Source organism: Phoca vitulina, unplaced genomic scaffold, assembly GCF_004348235.1.
Source record: "Phoca vitulina isolate PV1807 unplaced genomic scaffold, GSC_HSeal_1.0 scaffold32, whole genome shotgun sequence".
NCBI classification, from domain to species: Eukaryota; Metazoa; Chordata; class Mammalia; order Carnivora; family Phocidae; genus Phoca; species Phoca vitulina.
In genome coordinates, this window is record NW_022589735.1 from 5,347,464 (window position 1) to 5,370,786 (window position 23,323).

Here is a 23,323-nt window from a genome sequence, read left to right on the forward strand (position 1 = left end):
GAGTAGACACTGCACTGGCAATCCAGATTCACAAGGGGGGCGCCCAAGTCACCCCAGGAGCTGAATTTATCATAGGTATACACATACGAAAGAGACGTCATGATTCACCAAAAAAATATTTTACAAGGCTCCAAACTGGTCATTACGGTATTTTTTTTATACTGTTAAGTGACTAATTACACCAGGTAACACACTGAATGTATAATTTTACCCTCACTCAGAATCATTTCTTCTACTCACCACAACCTTTTCAGCCCAATTATTCTTGGCTCCCCTTCCTCTTCGTCGGTGAGGCTTAGGCTCAAAGAAGCTTACAAAGGTCCCCCCAGAAAGATGATCAACAAAGCAGAAATGCCTCCACACTGAGTTCCAACCTAACATGGGCAGGCCCACCCAGGGTTATGAACCCCATGCTGAGGTCCTGCATGCTGCTCTACCCACAGGGTCAACACTTAGGATTCTCTCTCTCTCCCAGGACCAAGATGACTGCTCAGAAATGTTGCTTATTTCTTAATTGGCTTGTATTTGTTTACATATTAAAATACTAAATGTCCGGGGGTGCCTGGGTGGCTCAGTCGTTAAGCGTCTGCCTTCGGCTCAGGTCATGATCCCAGGGTCCTGGGATCGAGCCCCACATCGGGCTCCCTGCTCCGCGGGAAGCCTGCTTCTCCCTCTCCCACTCCCCCTGCTTGTGTTCCCTCTCTCTCTGTCAAATAAATAAATAAAATTAAAAAAAAAAAAAAATACTAAATGTCCAGAAAACTGAACTTCTACTTTAATTCAGTTCTGGAGGGATGCCTGGGTGGTTCAGTCGGTTAAGCGTCTGCCTTCGGCTCAGGTCATGATCCCAGGGTCCTGGGATCGAGTCCCGCGTCGGGTTCCCTGCTCAGTGGGGAGCCTGCTTCTCCCTCTGCCTGCCGCTCCCCCTGCTTGTGCTCTCTCTCTCTCTGACAAATAAATAAATCTTTAAAAATAATAATAATAATAATAATAATAATTCAGCCCCGGACTGTGAGTTAGTTTTCACAAATACAAAGAAATATGTTACCAGTTTCTTTTTAAGGACCCACGTTCAAATGGGAGGACACCGAAGAAATTAATCATTCAATTCGTATTTGTAGGAGCAGATTCTCTGTAACTTGTAAATTATTTTGATTTACAGTGAATCATTATTGTATCCATAAATGCTGGAAAGTTGGTGAACAACATGATATAATGACACCCCCAAATAATTTTAGAACTGCAGGTGCACAAATCATAACATGTGGGAGATGACTCAGAGGATAATGGGGACTAAAACAGTTTAGGAAGGGTCACAGGAAGGAGGGAAAGGGGTGAGGGCACACACCCCAATTTTCCAAGACGTCTGTAAAACCAAACTACTCATTTATAGGCAGACACAGTGGAGCAGTCAGGCATGGGCAGCAGAGTCAACAGCTACGCTCAAACAAGCGAAGGCAAAATGCTCCATAATTTACAACAACCCAATCACAATGCTCATTCTTTTGAGGTTAAATGCTACTGACATAAGCTACACCTGAATCCAATCAATGCAGAGACGTTGAGAAGATTCACACGAAAGGACTAAATTTGTCACAAATGGGTTGGTTTCCGATCTTAATGTAGCCAAGTTGCTTTACTCTGACCTCCATTGAACAAATCAACTTAATGGGCACTAGGAGTGCTATAAAACTTAACAATGGAGTGATTTTTAACTTTTAAAATATAGTTATGAAGCAAAATGTTGGATAGCTTCTACAATACTGGAAATCAAATTAAATCTAGATGTTTTTTAACAGTCTTGACAGATATAATCCTAGTTACCATGTAAATTTATGGTAAGCTGCTGTGATATTAGCCACAGGTGCTACTTTTAATATATGAGCCGCATCTGGCTGGGAATAGAATTTCTCAGAGGACTGAAAATGACCTCACTATCAGACAATGGAAGGGAAAAAAACAAGACCACTGTGGCATATAAAAAGCTGAAGATGTGGTCCACAACTAAATATTTCACATAAAATTCATTTTAACTCTGCAGTTATAGGTTAAAGGATATTATGCTTTCAATATTTAAGAGGCGTAGATATATTTCAGCCAAATAACCAAAAGATTAAGAATGTAAGACAGTTATGAATGCCCTGGCTACATACATAATGCTGGTTTTCCAACCTTTGATCAGTGTCAGAAAAATGATGCACCAAGACTTGAAAAGAAAATTTTTTCATGGTTCCCGAGAACACAACATGATTAGACACCACCAAGCATACTAAACCAAGATATAACAATTACTGATCTCTATGCGGCAGCAACTCTCCGGCGCCTGGCCAACATCACTGGGTGTGTTTTTAAACTTCTTTGGAGTCATTCATCATGCCCAAGAAAACACTCTCATCAAGTGAAATTTTTGAAAAATCCATTCTGAGTTTAAAACCTGCCAATATCACCTATAGACAAATACAGGGAGAAAACACAAGTTTCTCTTATCTATCCAACTCGAAAATTAAAAGACGAATATGTATAAAACATGGAATTGTTTCCTTTTAAGAAACCCTTCCTGAACCATTTGAAAGCCACCATTTGCCAGAGAACTGGCAAGTGTGGAAATGTGATAAAGGATTTACAAAGATTTAATTTCCTATGAAATAACTCTTCCTGAATTAAACAAGCCTTCTTTATCTGAAAATAATCGCTAAAAGAGGAATATTTCTATGAAAATATTCCCTACATCATTGCACTAAGCTGTGAGAATGGTAGCTACAAAGCCCTATAACATAACATTTTCCTTCTGACCTTCTCAAGTAACTTGAAAGGGCTTGATTTTTTAGCTTCAGGAGATCAATTCAATCTACGTGATGATTTCTATTTTCTTTTTTTTTTTAACAAGTAACTGGATCTAAGCCTGATCTGCAAGGGCATCGAGACCCTGAGTATCTTTAACAAGAACCCGGTATGACTCCCTGATGTTTTTGTGACCGACTGGCAGCAGGAATATGGATCATTTAGGAAAGGTAGGCTCACAAAGCCTCATCTGTGAGATGGTTAGTTACTGCAGAAAGGTACTGGTTGAACTAAATATGGCCTTTCTGTGCAATGGAATATTATATAAATATCCCACCATTAAAACTCATGAAATAAAATATTTTACTGACAAAGAAAAATGTTCACTATACATGAAGGGAAAAAAGCAAGTGAGCAAAATACATCTACGACATGACCCCAAATATATATGCATACACACATATCTATATACTCACAAAATACAGAATAACGCATACTGCTTTTTAAGCAGGCAGAAGGATTACAGGTACATTTTGCTTCTTTGTACTTTTTTTGCTTTCCAAATTATAAAACACACTATGCCATCAGAAAAAAATGTTGTATTTTACTAACAAGCTAAACATACCACACGAATGTAACAGGGAGCCATCGTTCCCAGAAGAGTGAGAGAGGCCTGGCTGATGTCTGTGGGGTACACAAGTCATGCATACATGTTAAACCCTTCAAGTGAAACCTTGCAGTTTTAAATAAATAGGAAGATGGAAGCAACTTGTTCTCCAGCTTACATAGCAGAAACCCACTTTAAGACATTCAGAATTACAATGGCCCGCTCTTCTACACATCTGTATCCACAGCTATACGGTCAGGGGCTCAGAAAGCTGGCGTCTCTCAGTGCAGGACAAGCTTATGCTCTCTACACAGAGTTCTAATTTGCCAGCAAAGTTTGCTAATTAGCTGCTCTCTGCAGACCTTCTATCTGGAAGTGACTTCCGTCTCCAGGTACAAGCTGACTTCCAATCTGTAGTCGACTTAGGGCCAATAAGTGAATGATCAAGTATTATAAATGAATGCTATCAGGCAAAGGCATGGGGAACCATAGAGCAATTTATAGGCCAAAATCCAAACCGTACCTGGCTTCTCTTTTCTTCAAAATATACAAAGAACATGTAGCCTCCTTTAGGCCCTCCAAAATAGACATTTTATCCTAAACAAAGAAACAGATTCAACTTTGAACTCAACAGCAGAGTTGGTCATTCAAAGGTCTAAGACATTCCGAAACAGAAAGGCAATCCACATCCTGAATTATTCCACAAACCTTCAAAATACAGATTCGGGTTAGACAAGAACTTTGGCCTTAGGGCAGGAAGCCTGGCCTGGGAGGGAGACAGCTGCCTCCTTCCTCTGAGCAGGGTCCTTAACTTCCCTGTTTCCACCATGACCAAACTGGGTTACAACACCTAACCCTGTAAGAAGCTTCAATGAAACAAGCTACATTAAAAGAAAAAAAGAAAGGAAGAAACAAGCTACATTATCTTCCAAGTCCCTAACAGAGAGCCACTGTCACCTACTAGATGCTCAAACACTCCTTAGTTTATAAAAATTTTTGTGACTCTCCAAACATTAAGAGTTACCTACATAGAGGGGTGCCTGGGTGGTTCCGTCATGATCTCAGGGTCCTCGAGCCCCGCCTCCACACTCAGTGGGGGAGTCTGCTTTTTCCTCTCTTTCTGCCCCTCCCCCTGCTCATGCTCTCTCTCTCTCAAGTAAATAAATAAAATCTTTTAAAAAAAAAAGCTATCTATATACAGAATGACCTTAAAGCAGCATTTTTCATTTAATCAAAATTTGTAAAAATAATTCCTGAAAAATGTACCCAAACAAATTTATAAATTTTTCTACCTAGAGCACCAGGAAGTTATTATTTTTTTAAGAAGTCAGCCAAGAGTGCTAGACCAGTGGACAGAGAAAAAGAAAAAAGAAAAAAAAGAGGATCTGGGATTAAAAGGATTGTCTTGAAACAGAAATGAGTGCCTAATCAATATTAGTAAACAGGCCTATGGCAGTCTCCCAGCATGACACTTTGTGGAAGCTTGGAAGAATCTGCCATGGGCTCTCAGGACATCGAAATTCACAAAAGACAAAAGCTGTGCGTGGCTGAAGCTGTGGAGCCAAAATTCCAAGCGCTAACCTCAGTCTCTCATTATTGGAGGCAATTTACTACAGATGCCCATTTGTGGGCATGCCCATCTATAAGTGGCCCATTTCCTTCTCCGATACTTCAAAACTGCAAGCTGAACAAAGACACAATCAATGCTGTTCTTCTGGGAAGTGCACCATGGCATTCCAGATCATCCCACCGTATACAACTACTTAGCTGCCGAAAACACCAGTCACCATTAGGAATCATCTGTGTCCAAGAGTAAGGAAATGAGAGAGGGGAAAAGTCCCTGGTGAGAAAGGATTTTCGGTGATAACCTGTAGGAGACAAAGAGATGAAAAATACAACTCCCTGGGGCTAAGGGCACTGGCTAGGATCACCTATGGTGAAGCCAATCAAGGGACCTCGTGTATTCAAAATACATGTAGGTCTATCTAAATTAAAACAAACAAATACACAAACAAAACACCTCAGTAACAGTGGGCGGAGTACTGTGAGAGCACAGTGGACTCTCTGCCCTCAAAGGGCTCGTATCTTAGGTGGGGAGAGACAAAGGGGGGTCGCTACATCTCCCTGCTGCACGATCTAATCTGAATTTAGTCACATCCTAATTCTGCCACCGGTTCATTGTTAATATGGGCAAACCACTTCACCCCTAGGCCTTGGTGGCCTCATCCCTTCTAGCTCTGATGGGCATCAATTCAACATCAAAAAAAGGCTGAAAGGACACCACAAACAAGATAACCCAGGGGCTAAATTCAAAATGGAAGAACAGACTAGTGTCTGTGGCTACAAAGGTCTGTGTAAGGCGCATGAGCTCCACGTCCTGTCCAGGCTGGCCCCCACCACCAGATCATCCAAGCCATCCTCGCCATGGTCATTGGTGATATGCACAGTGCTAAAGCAGTGGTCATCCTTTGGTATTACTTGGACTCTTGGCAGAACTGATTCCTCTCTCCCTTTTAAAACACCATCTTCAGGATTCTGTGATACGACACGGGCCTGTCTTCCTATTTCACTGTTAAGTCTTCTCCAGTCTTCTGCTAGCTCCTGCTCTTCCTTCCAACCCCTAACTGGACTGAATCCCGAGCTCTCTTCTCTCCTCACATCACACTTTCTGCCTGAATGGTCTCTTCTATTACCTTGGCTTTTCTCCACACATACCTAAGACTCCCCAGTTACCCACAACCCAGACCTCTACTCTAAGTCCCTAACTCAGACATAAAACTATCTTCTTGAAGTTGACACTTGGATGTCTCCCAGCAACTCACACTTAACGATGTTCAAACCAGAAATCTTGATGCCAGCACCCCCATCATGTTCCCCTCCCCTACTTCCCCAGCTTAATAAATGCCACTCTGACCACCCAGTGCCTCTGGAAGTCATTTTTAACACCCCCTTCTCTTCTTCCTCATCACCCATCACCACTCCCCCCTAGTCAGAGAATCTTAGGTGTTCCCTTTATAAAAGTAATGTGTGGCACCACTGGTCCCTGCTCCAAAGCACAGCTCCACCTCCTCCAGCTCTGTGCTTGCCCTCGGCCGCTGCCCGGGTCCATAATCCCCTGCTGGGTCCACCCGGATGAACGCACAAGCTCCTTCCAGCTCTCCCTCTATGGCCTTTGCTCCTCTCCCCCTTCCACTCCATCCTCTAAGTCCTCTAATTGGCCTTGTTAAGAAAAGGCATCAGTCCTTCACCCGCCCCCACCTACTTCCGCTGTATAATCCTTCCCCCTCCACCCCTTTGAAAGTCTCACGACAGCCCTCCATTTCCCATACCTCGCACTCTCCCCTCTAATCGTCTTTCCGCCATCTTTGCTTGCCACTGTCATGGTGTCTGTGCACGTCCTCACAGATGCTTTCAAGGGTGTCGGCAATGCCAAAAAGAGAGGCACACGCCACTTTCTTACTAGACTGTGCTCCAAAGTCATTGTCACGTTTCTGACTGTGAAGATGAAGCATAGTTATGTTTGTGAATTTGAGGTCACGGATAACCACGTCAATCAGAAAATTGTGAACTTCAGGGGCAGGTCAAATCAGTGAGGAGTGATCAGCCCTAGATCCGATGTGCAACTCAAAGATCTAGAAAAACGGCTGAATAGGGGCTCCTGAGTGACTCAGTCAATTAAGCCTCCAACTCTTGATCTCAGCTCAGGTCTGGATCTCAGGGCCCTGAGTTCAAGCCCAGTGCTAGGATCCACGCTGGGTGTGGAGCCTGCTTTAAAAAAAAAAAAAAAAAGAAAGAAAAGAAAAAGGCTGAATAACCTACCTTCCTCCTTTTGATTTCATTGTACTGACAACTTCAGCTGGCATCATGGACCACCGAGAATCAAGAACTAAACACAGGAGGGAAAATCCTGGGATTCTTTTCCCAGGAATGTAATACATATGTGCAAATAAAATGCCTCAAGGGACAAAGGGGGGGGGGCAGTGTAAGAAAGTGCATCAGCTTCTCAGTTCCTTAGAGAGAACTTCCATGATGGCTCTCCTCAAACTGAATTAGGTCTTAACCATTATTCTTTCTTCTAACACTCTTTTCTACTGGAGAGGCAGCATCCATTCCGGCAAATGGTTGGGGACTGCCTGAGGTCAAATTCCAACTCCACTGCTTACTAGCTGTGGAGCTTTGGGCAAGTCACTTAATCTAAACCTCAGTTTCCAATCTGTAAAATGAGGAAAATAGTCTCTACTTCACAGGGTTTTGTGAAGATTAAGTGAATAAATACATATAACATCCTTACAAAATAGTGCCTGGCCCAAGGTTTAAGTGTTCATTAGGCATTAGCTACTAGGATTTTCTTTCATGGCACTTACCATAATTTGCAATTATATAGTCATTGCTTTGTTTATGCTCTCTCTCCATTCCTGTATCTAGTGAGCTCCATGAAAATGGGGACAACATCGGGGCACCTGGGTGGCTCAGTCGTTAAGCGTCTGCCTTCGGCTCAGGTCATGATCCCAGGGTCCTGGGATCGAGCCCCGCATCAGGCTCCCTGCTCAGCCGGGAGCCTGCTTCTCCCTCTCCCACTCCCCCTGCTTGTGTTCCATCTCTAGCTGTCTCTGTGTGTCAAATAAATAAATAAAATCTTTAAAAAAAAAAAAAGAAAATGGGGACAATATCTACTTTGCTCATCACTGCACCCCCAGGGTCTAGCATAGTGCCTAGCCTAAGTGCACAGTAATAGCTTATTAGTGCTGAGTGCGTAAGCGTCAGGAAAAACTTTCTGGAAGTGGGTGAGATGTGGACATATTGACAAAAGATAGGTGGGATGGAACAAAGAAGGTGAAGAACGGCTTAAATAAAGGTAGAAAAGAAATGAACCAAGATGCTGGGAGTCTTGGCTTCAGCTCCAGCATGGCCACTGTTTCGTGCTCCCTCTATCTGAACCTCAGTTTCCCCACTTCTTCAGTGAGGGGGATGACTAAGTGACCTCTTAGTTCTACTCTCTAACAGACTAAAGAGGCCTCTGGCAGAGAACTAATGAGAGGTAGGGTTAAGGGCCAGCCTGTGGGCAGCTCTGAAAACCTCTGAGAAGGGGCGCCTGGGTGGCTCAGTCAGTATCTGACTCTTGGTTTCAGCTCAGGTCACGATCTCAGGGTCGTGAGATCGAGCCCCGAGTCAGGCTCTGCGCTCAGCAGGGAGTCTGCTTTGGATTCTCTCTCCCTCTGCCCATCACCGCACCCCCCCCCCCCCCCCATGCACACCCTGGCAAGCTCTCTCTCTCTCTCCCTCTCTCTGTCTCTCTGAAATAAATAAATCTTAAAAAAAGAAAAGAAAACCTCTGGGATGACGATGTCTTGTAAGATAAAATAGGAAGGAAATGAGATTTTCTGAGCAGAGACCAACTTGGTCACAACAAAGCAGCACGGAGACCAATGCATGCAGGGAGGTGAAAGGCTGTAAGAAAGCTTGTACAGGAACTCAAGGGGGAGACAAGGTGAACCCACACTAGAGCACAGTCTTGGGGAAAGACACTGAGGTTTTAGTAACTGATAACCAAGGTAATTCTTCAGTTTTAGGTCTAAGTGCTCAAGAGAATGGTGGTACTGCTGAGAGAAACAAGCAAGTTGGAGGAAAAAAAGATGTTTGTTTTCAGCTACTCTAAACTTGAGACGCTAAACCCAGGAGAGAGAGCCCCACAAGGACCCACCTTTCCAATCTTTAGTCCATCTCACTGAACCACACTTAGGGCCCTCATTTCCCCAACACATTACAAATAAATAAGATGTGCCCCGCCCCCCCAACCCGTTCTTGACCTATGTCCTTCCTTAGCTCCTTCACTCAAACAACCTATCAGACTTTTATTTGTTACCTATTGACCACCTTTCTCCAATTCCCTCTTCCCCCACCATCTCTGGTAACCACAAGTCTGATCTCTTTTAAGTCCTTTTGTTTTTCAGATTCCACATGTAAGTGAGATCATACAGTATTTGTCTTTCTTTGACTTATTTCACTTAGCATAACGTCCTCAAACGGTAGGATTTCCTCATTTTTTATGACTGAGTAATATTGCACTGTAATATATACCACATACATAACACATCTTCTTTTTTTTATGTTTTTTAATTCCAGTATAGTAAACATATGGTGCTATGTCAGCTTCAGATTTACAATACAGTGATTCAACAATTCTAGGGGCACCTGGGTGGCTCAGTCGGTTAAGTGACTGACTCTTGGTTTCAGCTCAGGTCATGATCTCAGGGTCGTGAGATGGAGCCCTGCGTCAGGCTCCACACTCGGCAAGGAGTCTGCTCAAGAGTCTCTCCCTCTGCCCCTCCCCCTGCTCGTGTGCATGCTCTCTCTCTCTCCCTCTCTAAAATAAAGAAATAAAATATTTTTAAAAAATTTTCTATACATCACTCAGTGTTCATCACAGTAAGTGTACTCTTAATCCCCTTCACCTATTTCACCCATCCCCCACCCCTCTGGTAACCATCTGTTTGTTCTCTAGAGTTAAGAGTCTGTTTTTCAGTTTGTCTTTCTCTTTTTTCCTTTGTTCATTTGTTTTGTTTCTTAAATTCCACATATGAGTGAAATCATGGTATTTGTCTTTCTCCGACTGACTTATTTCACTTAGTGTTATACTCCCTAGTGCCATCCATGTTGTTGCAAATGGCAAGATTATGGCTGAATAAGATCCCATTGTGTGTGTGTATATATATATATATTTTAATTTTATTTTATTATGTTATGTTAGACACCATACATCATTAGTTTTTGATGTAGTCAACACCCAGTGCTCCATGCAGTATGTGCCTTCCTTAATAGAACAATATTTTTTAAATATATATTTGTACTACATCTTCTTTATCCGTTCATCTATCAGTGGAACTCAGGCTGCTTCCATAACGTGGCTATTTTAAATAATACTGCAATAAACATAAGGGTGCAGATATCCTTTCTTTTTTTTTTTTTTTAAGATTTTATTTATTTGACAGAGAGAGAGAGAGACAGCGAGAGAGGGAATACAAGCAGGGGGAGTGGGAGAGGGAGAAGCAGGCTTCCCGCCAAGCAAGGAGCCCAACGTGGGACTCGATCCCAGGACCCTGAGATCATGTCCTGAGCTGAACGCAGACGCTTAACAACTGAGCCACCCAGGAGCCCTGTTGTTGTTTTCTAAGTAAGCTCTACACCCAATGTAGGGCTTCAACTCACAACCCTGAGATCAAGAGTCACATGCTCTACCAACTGAGCCAGCCAGGTGCCCCTAATGTTGTTGGTCTTTTGATAGGGATTGCATTAAATCTATAGGTTGCTTTGTGTAGTATGGACATTTTAACAATACTTGTTCTCCTGACCCATGGGCATGGAATATCTTTCCATTCGTTGGTGTCATCTTCAATTTCTTTCATCAGTGTTTTATAGTTTATAGAATATGGGTCTTTTACCTCCTTGACTAAGTTTATTCCTAGATATTTTATTATTTTGGGTGTAAATGCACATGGGATTGTTTTCTTAATCTTTCTGTTGCTTCATTATAGTGTACAGAAATGCAACAGATTTCTGTATGTACACTGATTTTGTATCCTATGACCTTACTAAGTTCATTTATCAGTTCTAGTAGTTTTTTGGTAGAATCTTCAGGGTTTCCTATATATAATATAGGCCACAATTTCTATACCTATTCACTCATCAATCGACACTTAGGTTGCTTCCATGTCTTAGTTACTGTAAAAAATGGTGCTTGAATATAGGAGTGCAGATACCTTTTTGAATTACTGTTTTCATTTCCTTTGGATATATTCCCACAATATATATGTCACTGGAACATATGGTAGTTTTATTTTTAATTATTTGAGGATCCTCCATACTGTTTTCTAAGGTGGCTACACCAACCTGTCAGACATTTAAGAACCAACTCAAAACCCCCCTTCTCCAGGCAGCCATGCTAGAGTACACCTTCAGTTTACTAGTACTTCACATTTTAGTGCCTCATCAACATGAAAATTTTAAAAATCAACTATCTTGTACAATTGAGATGTACCACCTCCCCAACAAAACTGGCTGGCTCAGTCAGTAAAGCATGTGACTCTTGATCTCAGGGTTGTGAGTTCGATCCCCACGTTGAGTATAGAGATTACTTAAAAATAAAATCTGGGGCACCTGAGTGGCACAGTCGGTTGAATGTCTGACTCTTGGTTTCAGCTCAGGTTGTGATCTCAGCGTCATGAGACTGAGCCCCGCATCAGGGTCTGCGCTGAGTGCAGAGTCTACTTAAGACTCTCTCTCCCTTTCCCTCTGCCCCTCCCCCGTGTTCTCTCTCTCTAAAATAAATAAGTAAATCTTTCAAAAATTAATAAAATAAAATCTTTTAAAAAAACAAAAAACAAAAAACTGGAAGGTCTTCTGGGCAGAAATGGAATCATGTACTTTTTTTACATTGTTCTCCTTCCATGCTCAGAGTGGAGCTAGTCCCTCAGTGGTGGCCAACTCAAAGACCTCGCTACGTTCACTGATCCCACCAGAGGTAGGCTCTGTGGCTCTCAGTGTGAGCCCAGCCCTGACTGGATCTGCTCCAGGTGCCTGGTATGTGTCCACAGCCAGGGCTGCAATGATGAGGACAGGGCATTTGAAATCAGTTTGATGAATGATATGGTAGAAGGCCACAATCCTGCCTTGCTGGTTGAGAGCACAGAAGCAAACAGATTCATTAGTGGCGTTGGCTGTTTTGATAGGACTGATTTTAACGATACAATTAAATGAACCCTGATTGCTCAAGAGTGATACCCAGGTTACTCTTGAACAAGTACAGCTTTGTTTGTTTTAGCTCGTGAATAGTGCCTTTCTCAGGGAAGTGTTGTCAAACCCATTTAAGGTGGAAAGTAATCCAACAGGTAGTCCTTGGAAAAAAGATATCTCCTAGAAAAAAATAAACGTAAAAACAAAAACAACTTTCTGTGTCACAGTAGGATCTAAACATGTTGCTGTAGGAATCGGAGATGTGAGTGTGACACCCACTGTGACATGACCCAGTGTGACCACAAGCAATCCCACAGTCTCGGTCTGGTTCAGGGTCCTTCTGTGAAATGCAGTGAATTAGTTAAAACAGCCCATTCCAGCCTGGATCAGAAGGGCAATATGATGGTAAATTATCTGCAAAATGGGGGAGACGATGTACCATTCTGTTTTGTTTGCAAGGATATAGGGCAAAGAGCAGAACACAAAGAGCTCCAAGCCATGGAAGAAGCCCCTCCTCTACCTGTCCACACTGGGGGGCTGAATCCCTCCTGGGGGCAGAGGGCACGTGGTCACCCCCCCACAGAAACAGTAGTGCACCACTCTATTTGCTGCTAGGGAGAGATGACCAGCTGCTGAGGCCGCTCCTTCACGTACCCAAGATCCGTATTTTGAAAGAGCTGAATGTAAGTTTCTATGTCACAGCCCTAATGCTCCAAAACTCTGACAAAACTCTTGCTTTGCAAACCTGCACAGTTTTCAATGGCTGCAAAGCAAAGGGCTGGGACGCTCAAGAAAAACAGAACAGAAAAGAGCAAGCTCAAAATACACTGAAGTTATTATCTGAGGTCTCCTTTAAATTATTTTCTGTAATTACTGAGCCGGCAGTCCATTGTTATTAATTCATATTCAGCCTATTTAAGCGGTCCCAGCGATGCAGGCGGAAAACAAATGCCTCGGTAATTTCCTAACTTTTGAGTGTTATTTTCTTGTCAGTTAAATTTAAAGCAATCCATTTCTGACCACATTATACCAAGTTAATCTCATCTAAAGTGCTTCACAAACCCTAACGGCTACGCTAAGGTTTTGTACTAATGAAAGCAATTTACATAAATGAAATTTATGTCAATGCATTTCATGAAAAATTTTTTATTTTATAATAACTATAGTACTTATATGATAACATCTGTTGATATTCACAGTCTAAACCTGGCAAAGATTTAAACCCACAACATTTTCCATGCATCATGTACATTATCTGTGAAAAGCAATAAAAAAAGCAATGAATGCATTAATCATACCAATATCATCTGCAATGCATAAATCTGAAATACCTTTCACGTCAGCTCAAACTGCTTTTTATTTTTTACACACCTGATTTTACGCCATCTGTAAAAGGGCAAGACAAAGACTGCCGAGGAAATTATATTTCTTGGCTGTTTGACTTTCACAAAATACTCAGGCTACGTTCTGTAAACAGAAGATTTACTATACGACTAAGAAAAAGCGATGCAGTTAAAAGTCCATTTTTATGAAAGGCCGGGGTAACGGCCACAGCGTTTTCACACTGCACCATGGCGTCGTATTTGCATTTTTGACACCTGTTTTACATTTCCTCTTGTCTGTCCATTCCATGTATTTTCACAAATACACATCAGGTCTAAACCCATTTTATGAGATAAACAGCAGAAGCAAGAGGCCAAATGATACCATTTTAGTCTCTAGTTTCCCTACCCTGAAGGACACCAACACCGCTGTCCCAGCCACCGCCTGACAGCACGAGCATCATCTGCCCACGGCTCCCTGGAGCCCCAGGAAAAACTGCAAAGCGAACACCAGCATGAATACACCACACAAATACTTTTTTAAAAAGATTTTATTATTTATTTGAGAGAGAGAGAGAGAAAGAGTTAGAGAGCACAAGCAGGGGGAGTGGCAGGCAGAGAAGCAGGCCCCCCGCTGAGCAGGGAGCCCGATGCGGGGCTCGATCCCAGGACCCTGGGATCATGACCTGAGCCAAAGGCAGACGCTTAACCGACTGAGCCTCCCAGGCGCCCCACCACACAGATATTTTAATTAGCCCCTCAAATGTTTGCTCCGATGTGTTGCTCTCCATTCCAGTGACAACAAAGGACGCTTCTGAGGTTTCGAGTCAGCAGCAGCTACAGAGCCCATCAGCGGGCACAAGTGAGGCTGAAGCCACCATGTGTGATAAGCATACAGGTTTTCACTTGACCTGACAGGAGCCTATACGGTAACAGCAAAGGACACTTTCTAAGCTACATGATGAATCAGCCTTGGGAACATCCTCCTGGGAGTGTTCCCCTACCTTCGACAGAGTACGTTTCCACTTTCAAGAGCGCTCAGATGTGACATTTCTATTATTGCATTACTGACTCATAACTCTGACGTGCACCGAGTTTTGGCTTACAACAAGGAACAACGAAACCCGACTTAATTCTTTCACAACGAGAACTGTTGAGAGCCGTCTCCCACTGAGGACTGTTAAGATTTTCGTTAACAGTTGTCTTTCTTCTGGTATCATCAAGCTTTTGACTTCACTAAGTGTTTCAAAATGTTAACCATAAGCCTATTATCAAAGTCCTCAATAAAACATTTTTATAAAGTCAGTCAGCAACAGTAACTTTCAACAGCCCTACAGCAGGAGCTCCGGGACACAGGCAGGGAAATACTTCACAAAGCCCGAAGTCACACACGGTGCTACCGCCGCTGGACGCACGAGACGGGGCTCCTCGGCACCAGCACCCTCACGGCCCCGGCCGCTCGGAGGGCAGCAGTTACAGCAGCCCCGACGTGATGAACAAGAGGCCGGACAAACGAACCTCGGGCCTGGCCTGCAAGCTCTACCCGTGATCCGCTATGCAGCTGCAAAGGGCCATTCTTGCAGGTCAAAACGGGCCGTGGGCCAGTTCGTATGATTCACCCTTAGAAAATCGAATGCCTTGAGGGCCGGTCCGCCGGAGACGGCCCAGACACGGTAGAGGAGCTCCTCTGGGAAAGCAGGGAATCCCAGGTCTTTCTCACAAAGCTGCGTCCCTTTCTCCTGAGTCAGAAGTGTTCTCCATTACCAACTGGAAACTCCTTGTATCCTCCTCCTGGAATTCTTCATTCACCCAAAAGATACCAAACCAGGTGTGGTGTCCCGCCGCGGCTGCCGACCTATTCCTGATGCTCACTTCTCTCCACGCTGAACAGGGAGGCTCCAGCATCCCCAAGGGAGAGGATGGGGGAGCCCTCCCCCGGGGCTGTGGCTCCTGCCCGGGAGGGCTCCACCTGCTGGCATCTGGAATAGCTGTTTCCTGGGTTCCAAAGCTTCACCTTCTGCACCTCCTTCCAAACCGTCAAACCGCATCAGATTTTGCAAGCTTCCCACCTGACTCCACAAATGACAATACCTAACAAAATTTACCTTTATGGGACATTCCCACCCGACGTCTTGTTCTTTTGACGCAGGCGCCCTGCAGTTGCCAAATACCTAAGTATCCGTTTGTCACTGAGAGACCTCTCCCTCCCTAAGTCCACATGAAAAGAAGAAAAGCAAAACTCCTTACAAACGCCAAGCCCACCCTGTGTGAGTCCAAGCGCTCTGAGCATAGATACTTGCAACTTCAAGTCCTGGCAGCACGATGCTCTGACGGCTCAAGGAGGCTTGCCATGCCCGTCACACTGCCCTGCAACCCGCAACACGCTGTGGCTCAGCGCAGTCCTCCCCCAGGGAGATTCAGTGGCTCCCGGCCAAAGAAACCTCTGGCCCTGGCAGCCACCAACACCGTTAGAACTCCCTGGGAATTCTGCTCTTATAGTCTCTAAATATTTGCACCCATCTGAGCTATCAAATGAATGTGGACTATTTGGAACTAACCATATCCTAGAATAAAACCACTAAGAAAAAAAAGAAGTTGCAATGTATTCTGCTGGCTACTTATTATTATAGTAAAACCTAGAATAACCCAAAGCTTTGAGAAATAGGTTTTTCACCCAAGGTCATAAAAAAAATTTTTTTTTTCCTTTTTAAGATTTTATTTGAGAAAGACTTTGGAAAAAAAAGAGAGAGAGAGAAGGAGGAGGGGTAATGGGAGAGGGATAAGCAGGCTCCCCACTGAGCAGGGAGCCCGCCTCAGGGGTCAATCCCAAGACCCTGAGATCATGACCTGAGCCGAAGGCAGACGCTTAATCCACTGAGCCGCCCAAGCACCCACTAAAAATGTTTCTAAAAGGTACGGTTCAGGGGCGCCTGGGTGTCTCAGTCGTTAAGAGTCTGCCTTCAGCCCAGGTCATGATTCCAGGGTCCTGGGATCGAGCCCCACATCGGGCTCCCTGCTCAGCGGGAAGCCTGCTTCTCCCTCTCCCACTCCCCCTGCTTGTGTTCCCTCTCTCACTGTGTCTCTCTCTGTCAAATAAATAAATAAAATCTTAAAAAAAAAAAAAGATACAGTTCATTTTCTATAGTAATAAGAGAAACGAATTCTAAAGCAAACTTGTGACACCATTCCACACACTCTACATTAGCAAACCATTTAAAAACTGTTAACACCCAACAAGTGTGACCTTCCTCCTGAAGATTTATTGTAAGTAAAAAGACTATGTAGAGAACTGAAAAATGTTCATAACCTATTAAGAAGATAAAAAAGAATATAATTTTTACCTCTATGTTCAGCTGAGACTTTTTAAAATATACGCTACCATCCAGTGTGGGCTGAACTCTGCTAAGGGAGACAGTGGCTCCCTCCAGATTCCGGAGCGGAGGCCAGGAGGGGTGCTGCCACCGCCGGGAGCACATGGGGCACAGGGGTGGTGCCTGGCTGGCTCAGTCAGTTAAGTGTCTGCCTTCGGCTCAGGTCATGATCCCAGGGTCCTGGGATCGAGCCCCACATCGGGCTCTGTGCTTAGCTGGGAACCTGCTTCTCCCTCTCCCACTCCCCCTGCTTGTGTTCCCTCTCTCGCTGTGTCTCTGTCAAATAAATAAAAAATAAAATCTTTAAAAAAAAAAAAAAAATCCCCAGTGACACTGAAAACTGCCCAGAAACTGACCATAATCCCCTAATTAGTGGATTGTCTTGGCCTCCAAGAGGACTATTCCACTCTTTTTCCAATCTTCCCAGATCTCCAACATTCCTCCCTCCCACTCCTGCTCATTCTCAATTGATAACCTCACTAAAAAAATAGAAATCATCAAAGAGAATTACCTGTACTTCCCAAGAGCAGGGTAGCAAGCAACGTTCATCTACATTTATACATTCTGCCTTCTTTCCTCAGACAGTGGACACACCAGGTGCCCTGCGCCCCGACCTGCCCATTCCATCTTGTGCCTCTTGCCAACCAGGCCTGTACTCTCACAATCATCCCCCTGACAATCCTCAACCCAGTATCTCCAGCCTGAGTTCCGACCTCACATACCCAAGTGCTGACCTGATAACACCACCTGGGTGACTAACAAGTGTCTCATACTTGCCACGTCCGAAACAGGATTCTCAACTCCCTACCCTGCCCCATCTTCCTTAACTCAGGAAATGACACCAACAGTACTGCCCTTGACCCTCTAGCTCAAACCAAAACCTTGGGATCATCCTTGACTCTCCGCTTCCCCCATACCCAATCTAACAGAAAGCCTTGTTTGCTCTCTCTTCGAAATATATGAGGAATCCTACATTTCTCTCCACTCCGCTGCTAGCTCCATAATCCCCCATCATCTCTTACCTAGCCTGCCACAACGGCATCCTAGCTAGTGGGCCTGGTTCTGCTCTGGCCCTCCTACTGTCTAGTCACAGCACATCAGCCAGGACAGTCTTTCTAGAACATAACCAAATCATGGCACGTCTGTTCTTGAAAGCCCCGCAGCTTTGTACCCAGAATAAAATCTAAACTCCTCACCAGATGGACAAGGCTCCAGGGCTCTGGGCTCTCCCTCTCCTCAGCCCCATCTCCTATCAGTCTCTCCTTCCTGCTCACTCCAGAACACTGGCCTCCTGGCTCTTCCTCAGTCAGATCAAGATCATTCCTGCTTCAGAAATTCTGTACCTGCTTTTCTCTCCTTCGGGAATGCTCTCCCTTTGGGTCTTCACATGCTGAGCTCCTTCGCATGATTCAGGCCTCGGATGTGCCGTCCCTAAAGAGGGCCTGCGAGACCACCCCATCTTAAACAGCCTCCATTCCAATATCCCACTTTTCTGCGTCACACTTATCTCTACCTGAAGTTACACTATTTACTCATTTGCTTCTTGTCTGTCTTCTCCACTAGAACGGAGCTACCTGAGCTTAAAATTGTGCCCAGCACAGTGAAGATGCTTAATAAATATTTGTTGAGTTAATAAATACTACTTTTACAATAAAAGTCAAGCTGATTTTTAAAAGTGTAACTGCATGAACAATTGCTACATTGTGAATAAACTCTATCTGTGGAGAAAGACTAGAAAAGAATAAACGCCAGATGAAAGAAGTTGCAATGAGAATTTTTCTTAATTTACAACATCCTATTCTAGCATTTCCTGTTATTGTTTTACAATAAAAACCAGGATCTTTTCTGTCCTAAATAAAAGGTTAGTGAGGATCTATCAGTGCAAGAGGGTCACGACTCTACGGTTGTGCAAAAGAGAAAGGTAACTCTGACAACTGGGAGCACGCACACCGAGGCCCTGGGGTTACACACGAACATCAACAGCAGACAAGTCCACTCCGTGAGCAGGATGGATTCAAACAAAAACAAGACCAAGCTGCAAGATTATGTGAACACAGACAAAACATGAACACTGTCCACACCACAAAGTACCGAACATCCCCCTCTCCCAGCTAATGAGCGAGTGTTGCTTCTTTGCCAATTTCAGCTTTGGCCCCACTTTAGTCTACCCTCCCTACTGGTAAGATTGATTAAAATACTGAATCACAGACCTGCCCATTTTCTGACAGCATCCAATCCAGACCAAACCATCTTTCCAACACCTCCCTGAGACGCCCCACAGTTCCCTGGGATGTGCAGCCTCCCTCGCTGCAACAAGCAATTCAGCCCCAACCTGCTCCACTAAATCCAGGTGTGTTCCTGGTGATGCTGGGTGGGTGGGCACTGACAGGTGTTACAACATCAGATGCAATTACAGGCCACTGTACATGCAGAAGTCCTAAGAGACCCAGCTGGAAAACTGACCCCAGGATATAATCTCAGGGCTGCTTCTCTGAATACATTCCCTGACATTGGCTGATTTTCTTGTCATCTGCCTCTTTCTCCTAAAAGCTGAGTGAAGGAAATAGAAAAAAAAAAAAGCCAAATTAATAAAATGTCCCAATGCATAATATTACAATTAATCATGGATGCCCTGCACAGCTTCCCTTCCCTCCCACTTCTGAAAGTCACCCCAAGCACAGGGTTAGCGTGGGCTGGATGACTGACTCTTGGGCAGGGCCTGAGGCAACACTACTCAAGTACTTTAAGCCACATGTTCAAGCCCAATAAATTAGCCCAGGCTTAAAGAAGTCAGGCTGTACACATGTAAGAATTTTAATAAGCCTGGAAAATGCTACCTAGAGCTTATGCACGAGCTTACTGTACCAATGGGATTCCGGGCCACCAGCCACGGAGTGCTAAGCCCCTGACAAGAGCTGTCGAGCACATGGGGCAGCAGGGACAGGGAGTCGGCTTGGTCTAGGTCTCCTCAGAAGCTGGAGACTCAAAGCAGAAGGCTGGCAGCCAGACGGATGGAGAGCAGAATAGGGCAGGCAGCTCAGTGGAGCCAACGGCATTTACTAGGAAAACATGTCGAAGGTTTGTTTGGTGGAAATCTGGTCCTCACACACCCTTCCAGAAACTAGCAAACACCGTAATCAATGTCTGCCTTTATCAAATGCCTGTTTGTACCCAGAACTGTGTTAGGTACAATAGAGAGTTATTTAAGCAAACATGGTCTCTGCCTTCTAGATGCTGACACCTAATATAAATAAAAACAATAAATCTGTCCAGAGGATTACCAAACTCACTGAACAAACATGAAATAGTCAAAAGCACTGACCTTATATAAATGCAGTGGGGTAAGAGCTGAAGGGTAAGTCATGGGAGATGACTCTCTAAACAGGGCGGGGCCCTAATGGACCAGTTACCTTGTTAAGGCTGAGTCTTGGCGGGGGTGGAGGGAGGGGAGCTTTTAAGAAAAGCTACAAGGGCAGGCTCTTGGGCTGGGGGAAAACGAGCTAATCAAAGAAGAGGCTGAAGCTTGGGGCTTGATTTAAAGACTGAAATACATGTACGGGGAGAAAGAAAACTTGACAAGCGTCCAAGAAAAGTAGGGGAAATCAGTTGAGCAGGTGTATGTTTCTCAACTGCTTTTACTCAGGCCCTCTTCTGATACACATAAAAAACTCATACGCCCTTTTAATGTTATTTAAAATTTGAAAGGAAACTAAATATCCTAACCCACACCAAACCAGGGGGTTCAGAATCTGATTTTCCAAATGACAAAACCCACTCCCTTCCCCTACAGCTGAGACTCACCCGGCTGGATGGGAGCATCTGTCAACAAGGACAGAGCAGCGGTCACTGACTTCTTAAGGGTCCACATGGGACCAGACAACCAGCAGGATTAAAGAGCTGCAGCTTAAGGTGACACAGACAGACCATGGCACTGGCAAGAATATGTCATAATTACCTGATTAAAATTTTTGAAGGAAAACTCTTTGTAGAGGGCGTCTCTCTCATGTGATTCCGACCATCCTGCTGCTTTCAGGTCAGGGATAACTTGGTTCCTCTCCTCTGCTGTCAAATGGCGAGCATCTGCTGCCTGCGGAAAGGACACATGTAATATCTGAAAGGTAGACGTTCCATTAAACTCAAACGCATAGCCCTTTACCTTACGGACAGATGCAGAAAAATACCTTAAGGGCAACAATCTGTGACCATTTTGGGTTCCTCTGTTCTCAAAAAAGAGACAAAAATAAGGCTAGCTCCATACAAAAGAAGCTGCTTCCATGCCACGGCGTCTCACACGCCTTCCTGCTGCCTCACACTTCACAGCTCTGTCTCTGGGTGATCACAGACACACCCATCAGCCATCAGCCATTACTGCTGGTCATCTTACCAATGACCGTATTGCCAACCAATACCTCCGACCTTACCTACTTGCAGGGCTACTGAAGGCTCAGGTGAGAGAGGGACTGTCACCCAGAAAGACAAAACATATTATAAGGGCTCCTCATCAAACGGCAACTGGGAGCTGAGCTGGATCTTCCACCATGAAACCACAACTCATTCCCACTTCAGAAATCCTGAAACCCTTTATCACTGACATTGATGTAAGTAAGAGAACAGAGTAAGTAAAATTATTTTAAGACAATTTATTCTGGGGCGCCTGGCTGGCTCAGTGGGTTAAGCATCTGCCTTCAGCTCAGGTCTTGATCTCAGGGTCCTGGGATCGAGCCCCACGTGGGGCTCCCTGCTCAGTGGGGAGTCTGCTTCTCCCTCTCCATCTGCCTCTCCCCGCACCTCTGCTGGTGCGTGCACGCTCTCTAATAAATAAATAAAATTTTTTCTTTTAAAGATTTTCTTTGTCAGAGAGAGAGAGACAGCGCGCACAAGCAGGGGGAGCGGCAGGCAGAGGGAGAAGCAAGCTTCCCACTGAGCAGAGAGCCTGATGTGGGACTCGATCCCAGGACCCTGGGATCATGACCTGAGCTGAGGGCGGCTGCTTAACCGACTGAGCCACCCAGGTGTCTCTAAATAAATAAAATCTTAAAAAAAAAAAAAAAGCAACAAAAAAACAACTTATTCTAAGAGGAAAAAAGGTTGCTTATGAACCAGTTTTCTTGTTTCTCTTCCTTGCTAGGTCAGCCACCCTTCCCCCCAACTAACACAAGAAAAAAATGAAAAAAAAAAAACCTCTTAATTAAATAAAAACATTTGAAGACCTGTTATCAAAACCGCTTAAACTATTAAGACTCAAAACACCTATTCGTTACTTTTACAGTGACCCACTATAAGAAATAATCTAAAATTCTTTTTTTTTTTTTAAAGATTTTATTTATTTGACAGAGAGAGACACAGCGAGAGAGAGAACACAAGCAGGGGGAGTGGGAGAGGGAGAAGCAGGCTCCCCGCCGAGCAGGGATGCGGGGCTCGATCCCAGGACCCTGGGATCATGACCCGAGCCGAAGGCAGACGCTTAACGACTCAGCCACCCGGGTGCCCCCTAAAATTCTCATTAGCCACTTAAATATGCTAAGTCAACTCAGAAAAGTATGGAAAAGAAATTAAATTATCTGTGTCCACTCTGAGTAGCTGCCAAGAAAACTCTTAGCCATGCTGTGGGCAATGCAGCAGTCACCTGGAGTGAGTGGAACATGCCCGCTGAGTTGTTTTCCTCCATATTCTCCGCCATGCACATCCCCAGTGAGGGCAATGGTGTGCTCACCACAGGTGTCTGCCCAAGAACAGGGACCGTGTCCAGGACTGTGAAATGGAACCACTTCACTTACCTAACACAAATGGTCCCCTTGGAGACACACCTTCTGCAGAACCCTTTATAATGCGCTTAATTTTTTTTCTGCGGGAGATGGGGACAGGGAGAGGTAAAAGCATAGGATTTGGAAAGAACAAACTTGATCCAAGGCCTCACTTGGTTACTTTCAGCTGTGGAGATGCTGAACAAATCACTTAGCTTCTCTCAATACCAGTATCCTCATGTCTATGGTGGGGGTATCACCACATCTACCTATGGAGACTTTTTTTTTTTTTTAAAGATTTTATTTATTTATTTGACAAAGAGAGACACAGCGAGAGAGGGAACACAAGCAGGGGGAGTGGGAGAGGGAGAAGCAGGCTTCCCGCTGAGCAGGGAGCCCGATGCGGGGCTCGATCCCAGGACCCTGGGATCATGACCTGAGCCGAAGGCAGACGCTTAACGACTGAGCCACCCAGGCGCCCTGAGACTTCTTTTTTTTTTTTTAAGATTTTATTTATTTGAGAGAGAGAAAGAGAGCAGAAGCAGGGGGAGTGGGAGAGCTCGGAGAGGGAGAAGCAGACTGCCTGCTGAGCAGGGAGCCCAAGGACCCTGGGATCATCACCTGAGCGGAAGGCAGACACTTACCTGACTGAGCCACTCAGGCGCCCTGAGATTTTTTTGAAAGAGTTAAGTTAAAGAGATCTTGAATGTGAAGGCACCGGCAGAGAGCCTGGCACGTGGCAGCCACTCAAATCATGTCTGTTTATTC

At 44.5% G+C, this 23,323-nt stretch overlaps 1 protein-coding gene across 1 annotated transcript in view; it reads right to left on the minus strand.

The window, feature by feature from the left end:
• Window positions 1–23,323, minus strand: part of PCBD2 (pterin-4 alpha-carbinolamine dehydratase 2) — a 49,303-nt gene that overhangs the window by 25,058 nt on the left and 922 nt on the right. Inside the window, exon 2 of the mRNA XM_032425217.1 lies at window positions 20,767–20,898. Within this exon, the coding sequence (XP_032281108.1) occupies window positions 20,767–20,898 (132 nt within the window). The remainder of the gene's footprint in view (window positions 1–20,766; window positions 20,899–23,323) is intronic.